This window comes from Phoca vitulina, unplaced genomic scaffold (assembly GCF_004348235.1).
Source record: "Phoca vitulina isolate PV1807 unplaced genomic scaffold, GSC_HSeal_1.0 scaffold16, whole genome shotgun sequence".
NCBI lineage: Eukaryota > Metazoa > Chordata > Mammalia > Carnivora > Phocidae > Phoca > Phoca vitulina.
The window spans coordinates 1,915,313-1,927,402 of NW_022589719.1; the positions used below are offsets into that span (position 1 = coordinate 1,915,313).

A 12,090-nucleotide genomic window follows, 5' to 3' on the forward strand; every position below is an offset into this window, starting at 1 on the left:
CCCACAGGACCAACTAATTACAGAGACTTCAAGAGAGTTCTAAAGGTCTTACCCAGACCACCTCTTCCCTTTGCTGCGGTCACTGTGACTTCCAGGGGTTCTAGGATTTCTGACGTCAATAAAAGGACCTTTGAAACAATAGTTCAAAACCACTAAAGGCTGCTCCTGTTAAGGTGTATTTAAAAACTGCCGAGGAGGGAGGGGCCGTGGCTCTCACAACACAACATGGTTTGTGGGTATTCTCATTCACAAAGCCCAGCTACACTTGAGGAATCCTATTTTCTGCAAGATGGGTGATTTTAAGGCTGGCTTTAAATGTAACATGCTCCAGGTCAAAGGAAAACGTCCCGACTCTGTAACGAAGCACAGAGTCAAGGCAGACAGATCCCCTCTGGGCTTGAGCTGAATCCCAGAAGAGTTGGAGAATCAGTTTAGCTTTGACATCAGTTTACCTCTTAATCTTTCAGCTCAACTTCTAAAGTACACAATACACTTCTTTGTTGACTTCCCTCCTTCCTCCTCAGCCATCAGGAGCTCCAATTTACCTGCTCATTCACGTTCTTTTTCATCTGCCAAGGGACCACAATGTGAAGGGCCAAGTGGGACAGTGGCTTGCATACAGAAATATCCAGAAAAATAGGGCGAGATCAGAAGAGCATGCGGTAGCTTCTCTCTTAATAAGCAGTGCTGCTAATCTGGTGACCTTCAATGGGGTCTCCTGGGGTCCTGGTTATGTAGGGGTTAGAAATATGGGGAGTGAGAGGGGGTGCAAGAAGTGAGAAGGGCAGATCCTTATCAGTGAACAGAATTCTGAAACGTTGGAACTGGTTTTCCCGGTGATGAGGGAGGGCTGTTGAAAGAAGTTTCCCTGTCCTCCCCTGGGATTGCAAATGTTAAAGGGGTGGGGTGGGCTCAGAGAGAGGAGCCCAGTGTGGGCTAGTGGAGGAGCTTTAAATCCCATGGGGGCTCATTTGGTATAAATCAGAGGTTCTGTCATCTCTGATCTCACGACTCTGCATCCTGGTTATAAATAACATTCCTGGATGGAAGTGCGACAAAACCTGGGACATCTTTATAGGGAAGGCCCGGGGTCCGGAAGGGGGTCACAGAGTAGGAAGAGGACTCCCCTTCTTGCCCACAACAAAGTCTAACTTTTCTCCCCGGGGAATAGTGTTGGGGTGGGAGGAGGGTCCCAGAGGAACTGCGGGAGAGGCCAAAACGTAACTATGAAAGGAGAGTAGGGCTTTTAACAGAACCATCAAGTCACCGAGAAAAAAAAATGGTTAGGAATTGCCCCTATGTGGCAGGAATTGCCCTGCGGAACCGGAAGTTTTGCAGATAGACTCCCCCCAAGCCCCCACTGTAGCTCACTCCAGCTCGGGGACCCTTCTTCGGTGCCCCTGCGTCGGCGGCCTCCCCCCGCACTCCCAAAGCGTGTACCCAGAGAGGGGTCCACCCGAGAGAGGAGACAGAGGTACAGGTGGTGAGCGCGGACTCAGCCGCCATCCCCCTCAGTGCACCGCCCCTCCCCGCGCAGTTGCCTGAGCAAATCCCGAGTAATTGTTTTCCGGGGAGGGGCTGGGCGCGCTCCGTCGCGCCGCTAGGGTCAGGGTTCCCGCGGGGGGGAAAAAGCCCACCCGCGAGGGCTCGGCGGTTCTTCGTCTCGGCCGGGATGAACTGTGGCAACTTCGGCAGCCCCCACCGCGGCGGCGAAGCAGAGCCGGCGACAGTGGCGAGGCCAGCTCGGCTGGGCTGGAGCGCGTGAAGCCGAGGAGGCGCCTGGCGTCTTCGGCGTCTCCCTTTCGGCCGCGCGTCCCAGGACTCCAGGTCCGGTGCTCCTAGTAGTAGCGGCTTCCGCGCCTGCCGCCCGGGTCCTCGCAGCTCGGCGGACGAAGCAGGAGAACCCGATCCCGGCGCCCAGCGCAACCTGCAGGAGCGGCCGAGCCCCGCGCTCCCGCCCCAGCTCCGAGGCGGGCGCAGCCGCAGCTGGGGGCCGGGGCCCGAGCCCCGCGCCGCCGCCGCCCGCGGTGGGGGGCGGGCTGGGGGCGGGGCGGCCGGGGCCGCCTTGCCGGGCGCGATCCCCGAGCGCAGCACCCGTTGCTGCCGAGCCTCCTCCCGCGCTACCGAGCCTCCTCCCCTGCCGCCCGCTAGCAAGTTTGGCGGCTCGGTGCCCGGCGCGCCTCGGGATCCAGGCACATTTGTTTCTTCCTGGTTTCCGCGCGCCCCGTTTGGCGGGGACCCTCGGGAGCGATGCCGAGGGATGTGATTTTAGTTGTGTGCTTCTGTGTGTGCACCGCCAGGACAGGTAAGCACGGCTGGGGCGGTCGTAGGTATCCCGGGGAAGGGGGGAGCCGCGCCGCTGTGCCCAGTGCCCGCACAGGCGTCGGGAGACCTGGAGACGAGCTCCGCGCTGGTCCGGGAAGGGCGGCGCGGCGTGGATGGGTCCCTCGGATCTCTCTGCCCTGCTCCAGGTGAAAGGGTGAGAAGTGGGACTCACGGGCTGGAAGATGCCCCCATGAGTGCCCCCTTCCTTGGAGACGCGGCCTCGAGGACGCCGGAGTAAGGGGCGCGGCCGAGCCGGCGCACCCTTCTGCTCCTACTAACCAGCTTCCGGGTCGAAATCACAGCAGGTTCGGCCCGTGAGCCCCACAGCCCCGAACTTGAAAGGTGCGGTGGAAACCGCTCTTCCTGCGCGGGGTCGGGCCGGGAAGTGGCAGCCGCGGGAGTCGCACCCGCAGAGAGAGCGCTTCCGGCCGGCGGGCAGGCGCGGCTGCGGCCGGGGAGGGCACGGCACCGGGTGGGGGCTGCGGGCGAACCGCGGGATTCCGTGGTCTCGCCTGGTCCCCTCCTGACTCTCCCCAGGGGAACTCCAGGAGCATTCTCTCCCCCTCCACCCAGTCTCCAAGGGCTGGACGAACAATAATTCGGGGGAATTGGAACCGTGGAGACAATCCAGGGAGATTTTCTCAAGCTCCCAACCAGTTTTCCCTTGCTATAATTGCAGGTTGGGGATTGTGGAGGGAGGACGAGGATAATTGGCGTAATTTCTGAAGTCCCCCCTTCGTTCTGCCTTCAGAGACGCAGTTGTGAGGACTCTAAGAGCACCTCCTTCCACCCGCTCCCACTCGCCCGCAGCCCCCATATCTCATGGGGTTTGGAGACCCTTTCTCAGTCGTCTTCTCCACGGGTCTCATAGTAGAGGTGGGAAGGTGGGGTGGGGTGGGGTGGAGTAGGCACAGTATGGACAAAAATACAGCTCTCCCATGCTGGGGGTGGGGGTGGGAGCGTGGCGAATTTTTATTCTTGTGCTAGCCAGCCTTAGCACGCGCTGCCGACCTTGCACCCCAGAACCGGCGTGTAGTCAGTCACCCCTCCCTTTATCTTTTCTTCTTTTACCACTCGCATTTCCCTTTCTAGAGGCATAGCCTCCATCCCAGGCCAGGCAGCAAGTTTATGGGGAAAGGGCTGGGGAGGGTGCCGTGCCTTGGTTAGCCTGAAAGTTCCCTCCGCCTGCGCCCCAGGCGCCCCTCTTTGGCACTTAGCCCGCCTGAGGATACAAAGTTGGGCGTCTAGAGTTTCCTGCTGGTCTTTTCCATTTACCCAGGTCTGAGAGGGTAGCAGCTTTCCCGTTGCTTAATGGAAGAGCAACGGGTTTGGACTTCTCCAGGGACAAAAGGAATCCTCCTTCCTTTCCTGTCTTCATCTGAGCTTCCCGTGGCTGCAGGGACACCAAGGCTCAGTCCAGTCTAGAATAGTTGCTTCTTGGGTATGGGCACATCGGGATGGGCTAGGCTTTTAAAACCAAGAGCACACTTGAAGAAATGCGCCCTCAGAAAATCAGGACGGGCGAGGCTAGTGCAGAGACTGGGCTACCAGTCCCGTGCCCGGAGAATCTGGTGCTGGTGGGCATCTTAATGGAGGGACGGAGGAGAGAGAAACTAGATGGGGGAGGGGGCAGCTTCTTGGTCATTTCACATCCTCAAGTGCAGATCGTTACCGGTATGCCTAAATCCTTTGTTCTCATTAGTTCTTTGAAAAGTCGGCAAAAAGTGCCCCCATCCGGAATGGACTGTGCCTCCGGGGTGCACTGCTAGTGGAGACCTTGAAGAACACAGTCTTTTTCCCTTCCCCACACCAACCCCCTTTCAATCTTGTAAAAATTCTGTTGTAGGAGAGATTCATTCATGTATTTATTCACTCATTCAAGGAACAGTTGAGCGCCTTGCTGGGTGCCAGGATTGCTTATGCAGAGAGAAAACGACTTGGTCCTTGACTTCCAGGAACTTAAAGCTTAGCTGATAATCTAGGTAGAAACTGGAGAACATTTTTTTTTTTTTTTTTTTCCCTACAGCTTGATGGGAGGGAGTGGGGGCGGGGGTAGTAGGAGAGGAGGGAATATAAGATGTTTCAATGAAAGCAATACAGAGGAGAAATGGTAGGAATGAATTTTGGGTGGTTGATGCTCAAGGAAGGCTTTAATCAGGAGGTGACATTAAGGGTTGTGTTTGAAGGCTTTACAGGGAGTTTTCCAGGTGGGCAGAGTGGGGAAGGCATCCCAGGCAGAGGGCAGAGCCTCTGCACAGGCGGGGGAGCATGGGAGGATCTGCCCTATTGGTTGTGGCAGTTGCTAGGGAGCTTGGGTTTTCTGTGCCCCTTGGCACTTCTTGAACACCAGAGGCCACATATTTCTTTTACAAAAATTATCATAAGAATCAGTATGGGGGGTGGTTTTGGAATTATATCTCAAGTCCTTCACTTACAATGTCTTGTCTCTTGAAGGGGTATTGATCAGCAGTTTTCTGGGGCGGCGGCGGCGGGGGGGGGGGGGGGGCAGCCTCTTTGATTTGCCCAGGAACCACCATTCCTGCATTAAACCTCCACTCTCTTTGATAGCAGAGGCTGGGTCGTGATTAGTTTATCAGGATCCAAACAGCCGCTTGGAAAGTTTATTTGTCAAGAGGGATAATTGTTGTCTGGGCTGTTAACAGTCCAGGATGAAATAAACATGGGGTTCACTTAGTGAGCTGCTCAGATATCGCCTTTTAATGGAAATGAATAGATGATATCAGGCACATTTAATTAAAGGAACCCTGCAGTGCAGTAGCAGTTACATATGAAAAGATCTAATGATAGGTGTCACAGGAAGCTGCTTAAATTGCTCATTGTTCAGGGAACTTGTTTTAAGAGAGTAAAATGGAGGCAAGATAGGAGGTGCTGTTCTCCAGTTCTTGTTATTTCTGGGTGAAAGATCACTCTGGGATTTCCAGGTACATACTTAAATAATGACAATTTAGAAGGCTACATTATCAGTGGTAATAACGTATTAAGTCCACGAGTTTTCTCCAATGGCTTGGCTGTGTGATGAATACAAAATTCCCTTTCCTGTTTGTTTTGGTCACCTGGCCAGGATGGTGGTGGTGGTTGGGGCCTGGGAGGTGGGGGCTGCGGGGAGCCCCTGGGGCCCCTTTTGCTGCCTTTTGCTGCCACCTGCTGGAAAGGAGAGCTTTTCCTTTTTGAAGCACTTACCTGGCTCTTCATTAACTCTGAAATAATAGAGCTGTGAACAGAGCCCCCAGACTGCAGTGATTACGTGCAATATTTGGCTGACTTGGAACAGGCCTAGAACATATTCTTCAAGGATATTGCTTTTGGGGATCTTTGCAGGAGTCCAGGGGTCCGAATCCGATCAACTGGTTGTGAAATCCTGCTGTTAACTGAGGTCTTGGAGCATCTCTTCAGCATCCTATTTCTCTGTGTTGAACAGGAGAAAACAGGGGCCATCGCGGACAGTGAGCCCGGATTAGATTTGGAGTGAGCCAGGCCCAGGAGGATTTGCTTGGGAGCTTAGGCCCAGGACCCTGAAGGTGTACTGAATGGTCTTTGGGCCTGAGCACTCCCTGGGCAGGACTGTGGAGTGGCCAACAATAGCAGGTGTAGATTAGGGTGGAGGTTGTGAATCCCAGAGCCAGGCCCCAAGTGCTTCTCCCACGGTGACATGCTGCCTTCCAGGTTTTAAAAAAATGTTTCTTCCCCAGATGCCTTTTATCCTGCTTAATTCCAGTTCCCAGCCTCAGCCATTTGTAGAGCAGCAGTGGCCAAAGTAGAGCACTTGAATAGAGTTTCCTTGGAAAGGGCAGGAGCTCCAGGCTTGGACAAGAAGCAGAAACATTAAAAAAAAAAAATTATTTTTATGGAACCAACGCTGTCATACTGCATAAGGTTCAGGAGAGGCCATGTAAATGCTATCTTATTAATAGATTTTCTGATTCCCGAGGCAGTGTGTAAAGTACTCTCTTTTACACATCCTGCTATTGGCACAAGGCATTTTCATCCTGAAGGAGACCAATTAAAGGGAGGGGAGAAAAGTGTATCTGGAAGCTTAATTGATTTCTCTTGTTCTGTTTTTATGGGATGTTTTCATAACAAGAGCAATACAGTTATCTTAAAACCAGGGGATCCCTTCACTTTTGGGCTATAGGAGGAGGAATGAGTGTAGACTTAATATTTAGATTTCCCCTAAGCGCAGCCAGAGCGAGAAGCCCTTCCAGGTCAGTTGGGCACGTGGAGGGCTTGGGAGGAAGGGGGACATCTGTACGTTTTGCACAATTCCAGTGGAGTTGAGGACCAGGGAGCTGTCTTATGAAAGACAGATGCTGCAAAGCCCAGCTGGGCACCACGTATATGCTAGGCATGTTCACATAGTTATCACCAAAACCTTAGGAGGCCGGAGGCAGGTATGATCATCCTCATTTTACAGATGAGGGAACTGAGGCTCAGAGAAGTGAAGTTGTTTTTCCAAGAGTTAGTAGGGGGAGGAGACAGGACTGAAACTGGCTCTTGGTTTAGTGTTGTTTCCACAACACTTTGTGGATGGAGTGTGCTGTATTCTCATTTGGGGACAGGGATCCAAGGGCACCAATGGGGTGTTCTGCTAGTTCTACAGAATCTGTTTGGGTGCCTTTTAGGCTTGTCTAGTTGCAGGGCTCCTAGTCTGGGAGCATTTTAAGGATGACGATTATAGTGGGTCTTTAGTCCCTGCTTCGGTCAACTACTGCCACAATAATATCGCATACCAAACCACCCAGAACTCAGTGGCTTAAAACTACATTTATTTTGGGGCGCCTGGGTGGCTCAGTCGTTAAGCGTCTGCCTTCAGCTCAGGTCATGATCCCAGGGTCCTGGGATTGAGCCTCACATCGGGCTCCATGCTCCGCAGGAAGCCTGCTTCTCCCTCTCTCACTCCCACTGCTTGTGTTCCCTCTCTCACTGTGTCTGTCTCTGTCAAATAAATAAATAAAATCTTTAAAAAAAAAAATAAAAAACAAACAAAAAACCTACATTTATTTTGTTTCACATGTCTGTAGGTTGTTCTGTTCCTGGCTCATCTAGGTCAGGTTTGGCTGGGCATGGTGCCAAACTCAAGTGGGTTGTCTGCTCCATGTGTCTCCGTCTCCTTGGACCAGGGGAGCCGTGGGGCCATGTTCTTTTCATCATGGTGCAGAGGTGCAAGAGAACAAGCCCTACCCCACAAGCACGTTCAGGCCTCTGCATGTGTAATATTGCTAACATCCCAAGCATCCCAATGATCCAAATAAGTTAGATGGCGAGGCTCAAAGTCAAAGGATGCAGAGGTTTACTTTCACTCTAGTGGAAGGAATTGGAAAGCCCCGCAGCAAAGGGTGTGGATCTGGGAGGGGTAAAGATTTGAATCCAATAATCAAGTCAACTACAGTTTTTTTTTTTTTTTTTTTTAAGATTTTATTTATTTATTTGACAGAGAGAGAGAGAACAAGCAGGGGCAACAGCAGAGGGAGAGGGGGAAGCAGGCTTCCCGCTGAGCAGGGAGCCAGATGCGGGGCTCGATCCCAGGACCCTGAGATCATGACCTGAGCCAAAGGCAGACGCCCAACCAACTGAGCCACCCAGGCGCCCCTCAACCACAGTTTTTTTCAAAGATTGTTTCCTTGGCCTGAATGCCATCCTGTTGTCTGGTGGTATCCCTAGATACGCATATTGCTCAGAGGTCATTGTACCCGAAGCAGTGATGGTGCGTACACTCATCAGTTAATTATTTAGGTCCTAAATTCAGGGTGTACCAGCTGTCAGCCCCTGTGCAAGGCACTGGGGCTCCAGGGACACTTCTGTCTTCTCGTGTCCAGCTAAGGGCACATTCCCCAGCTCACTTTCCGAATTCCTAGCCAGAGAAAGACCAGCCTGGAGGTCCTCTGAGATCCCTCTTGATTTAATTTTTGCCATATAGGTGTACAACACTATAGATCAAACTGAGATATTAGTTCTTTTCCTGCCTTTTCAAGGTGATCACAGAACTGCTGATATCTGAGCTCACTTGGAGAAAAACATCACCATGACTTGGGCTGATAGACACCCAGTGGTTCAGTCCTTCTTTGCACAGAGTAGGTATTCGACCAGTCTTTGTGAACGGAGTCTGTGTGAGGGATGAGCAGGTAGGATGGGAACTTAGGTGAGATCATGATGTAAACTAGGAGCATCTCCTCCTCCTCCTCTTCAACACACACCTTAAGCCCTCCAATGATTTCCTAATTGCAATTAGGATAATATCCATCTCCTTGCTGTGGCTCAAAAAGCAGGCCCTACTCTTTGGCCTCATTTTCGACCACTCTCTCCCTGCCCATTCTGCTCCAGCGACACTGGCCTTTGATCTGTGGCCCGAACGTGCCAAGTCTGTTCCTGGTTTGCAGTGGGCTATTCTCTATCCCTGGAAAGCTGTCTCCCCCCCCCCCCCCCCCAGATCTTGCCACTGCCAGCCCTGCAGGCATTCAGGTTTCCACTCAAATGAGCCCTTCCTGAATGTCCTTTCTAAAGCCCCACCCAAGTTGCTTTGTATTCCATGACTCTGTTTTATTTTCTGCATGGCATTTATTGCCATCTCAGATGATCTTATCTATTTTTTTTTTTGCCTCCTCTTCACTCGTTAGCTCAGGACTGCATGCTCTGTGAGGACAGCTCCAGTCCCCAGCACTGTGTGTTACATTGTAAGCGCTCACTAATACCTGTTGAAAAGGTACTGCATGGATGAATGGATGCAGAATGGAGAGAAGGAAGAGCTGTCCTCGAGTAAACTGGTCTTATAACGGGCTGCATTTGGAAGGGGGAAATTGAACCTTTAGTTCAGAGGACGAGGAGAAACCGAGAATGCAGTTTAGGCACTGTGCCTTCAGTTTAACCCTTTGTCTGCCTTGGCGGGCCTGCCTAGCCCAACCTTCTGTTGCTATAGCAGCTCCTGTTTTCCTCATAGGAAAAGAGTAAGGAGAGGGCAGATTTCCTTCCCCAAATCTGTGGGGTGAGGGGTGAAGGCGGGAGGACAGAGGAGGTTGTAATAGCTCACGATGTCCTGATGAACATCCATTCACTCAGTCTCTCTGGGACAAATTGGGTTTCCAGATCTTGCCTCGGCAACTGCTTTAACATCAGACAGAAGTTGACAGCTGTAGCTGATTAAAACATTTCCGACTGTGCAATCAGAATCGCACTCCTGAGATGTGAAGCGTAGATAGATGCTGCCTTTATGAATGGCTTGCCCACAGTCCCTTCCAGTGATCTCTAGCCTTATTAATACCTATCATTGGAAGTCACTTTGCAGTCATGAGTGTGTCATTGCACAGAACGCCCCCTGGGTGAGAGACAAGGCTTCAGCTTTTGCCTTTCTCAGATCAGGCGTTAGGGGGCTCTTGGCCATGTTTCTCTGCACTAAGGTTCTCCAACAGAGTTGTCTGGGAATTTAACTTTCCATTCAGGGATTCCCCTTGGAGGGAACATACGGCTCTTGTTTCACTTTCTGGGCCAGTCCCTCCGCCACCCTGCTCCAACAGGCGCACGGCCCTCCTGGGCATCACGGTATCACGGCTGTGCCTGCTGCGGAGGGAGCGCCCCGCGGGGGTGTTTACTGGTGACGGTGCTGTCAGGTTTTGCTGCTGCATCAGTTTGGGAAGCGGGTGGATCAGGGCCACGATCCTGTAGCCACAGTCCCCAGATCTGAAAAACTTTGGAAGCCCGAAATTTCTTCATAACTCACGGGACAGCAAAAGCTACCCTGAGCTGGACTCATTTGGTGGCGAAACTTGACCTCAACTGATAAGAGGCTACGTATGGTCTTTGTTTTGCCAGCTGGAAGAAAACATCACACTTCTTGGTCCAGAAATACTGTGTTTGATTATGGGATACTGATTCAGACGTTGCTTAGGGTGTTACCTAAAATGTAGTTTTTAGGGCATATTACCTTTCCAACATATGATACATTCTGAATGTGGAATCTATTTGGCTCTGAGGGTTTTGGATAAGGGATCCTCAATCCGTAATGAACGGGGAGTGAGGGTGGGGGAAGGGACAAAGAAACTCCAGTGTCTTGGGGGCTGTGGAGCAGAGTTGTTCTCCCTTTCCACTCCAGAAGGTTGCATCTCCACATGCTCTTCACTGGCTCCCTTGTATTGCCTGCCACTCCAGGCCTCTATAATTTCTGTTCTGTTTTGCTGCTAGCAGTCTATATTTGAAGCCAAGACGGCTCTCTGTTCCTTTTCAGTGGTGGGCTTTGGGACGGACCCTGACCTGCAGATGGATATTATCACCGAGCTCGACCTCGTGAACACCACCCTTGGAGTGACTCAGGTGTCCGGACTGCACAATGCCAGCAAAGCATATTTATTTCAAGGTAAAGGCACCTCCTGCTTTCCATGGAGGCGGAACTTGGGGAGGAGGATCTGTCTGGGGAGTGTTCATGTGGTGTGTGTGCCAGAGGATCACCTCTGTGATTTCTCTTGTGTTATTGTCATAAGGTATGTTCAGAAATGTCAAGAGTATAACAGATAACCGAGGGGTGTTCTGAGGGTGGGCTGGGGGTACTAGAGGCATGGGTGTGAACTCTTTGGTTTGGCAGTGAAATGTTTCCTTGGGTATTTTGGTGGGGGTCTTAAGTTGAGTGAAATTGCAAAGCTCTTGGAAACCATTGGCCAGCCACATTACTTTTACAGGATATGTCTTCAACTGTTACCTATATCTTTACCCGTATCTGTACTATATCTACACCTATTCTTTTTTTTTTTTTTTTAAGATTTTATTTATTTATTTGACAGAGAGAGACAGCGAGAGCAGGAACACAAGGGGGAGTGGGAGAGGGAGAAGCAGGCTTCCCGGAGCAGGGAGCCCGATGTGGGGCTCGATCCCAGGACCCCGGGATCATGACCTGAGCCGAAGGCAGACGCTTAACGACTGAGCCACCCAGGCGCCCCTACTCCTATTCTTATTCATATATTTATCTCTCCTATATAATGGGTACATGAGCACAGAGGATGTTTTACGGCTGTATTCTCTTAGGGGTGCAGCTTACTTGGTTCTCAATTATCAAGGGACTGTAGTATGCTTCTTAAAAGCCCAACTGTCTGAGATCAAATTCCAACCCTACCACTTACTGGCTTTGAGACTTTGGGCAATCCCTTAGCCTTACTGTGCCTGTGTCCTCATCTAAAATACTAGTACCTACCTCATGGGGCTGTTATAAGATTAGAGGAGCTACTCCAACGAAGTGGTTAAAACAGTGTCTGATACCTATAGTAGACCCCCAGTAAGTCCTAGCTGTTAATATGGAACTCGTGCTGTGTCCCAGGCAACATGCTAGTAGTAGGATTACCAGCAAGAGTAAGTAAAGATGGGTGCAGGCCGTTCTAAGATAGAGTGAAAGAAACAGTCATTGCATGGGGAATTATTGAATTATAATAGCTGTCCTTACTATGAAGGAGATGTATAGGCTGCCCAAACGAGTAGTACAGGGAGATCTGATTTAACCAGGGTGGAGAGATAGTAGTGGTTAGGTAAAGGTTACCCTGAAAATGGATGTGTCGGCAGAGACTTGAAAAATGAATAGCAAGCCTGGTGTAGGGAGGGGTGGGAGTTCAGAGCACTCTGGGCGGGGAAAACAGTGTGTATGAAGGTCTGAAGGCAGAAACCGATAGCAAGGTGTCTAGTGTGGCCAAGGGGTGGCAAGTGTCTGGAGAGGCAGGGAGGGGCTGGGTTACGCTGGACCCCGTAGGCAGAACTGATATTTAGCTGATATCCAGG

At 51.4% G+C, this 12,090-nt stretch overlaps 1 protein-coding gene across 2 annotated transcripts in view; it reads left to right on the forward strand.

Moving 5' to 3' along the window:
• Positions 1 to 2,070: 2,070 nt before the first annotated feature.
• The window catches only part of NELL1 (neural EGFL like 1), a 794,433-nt gene continuing 784,413 nt past the window's right edge, over positions 2,071 to 12,090 (forward strand). For both annotated transcript variants that reach the window (XM_032413839.1, XM_032413840.1), the window contains exons 1-2: positions 2,071 to 2,305; positions 10,559 to 10,687. In XM_032413839.1, the coding sequence (XP_032269730.1) occupies positions 2,251 to 2,305; positions 10,559 to 10,687 (184 nt within the window). In that variant the 5' untranslated portion in view covers positions 2,071 to 2,250. The remainder of the gene's footprint in view (positions 2,306 to 10,558; positions 10,688 to 12,090) is intronic.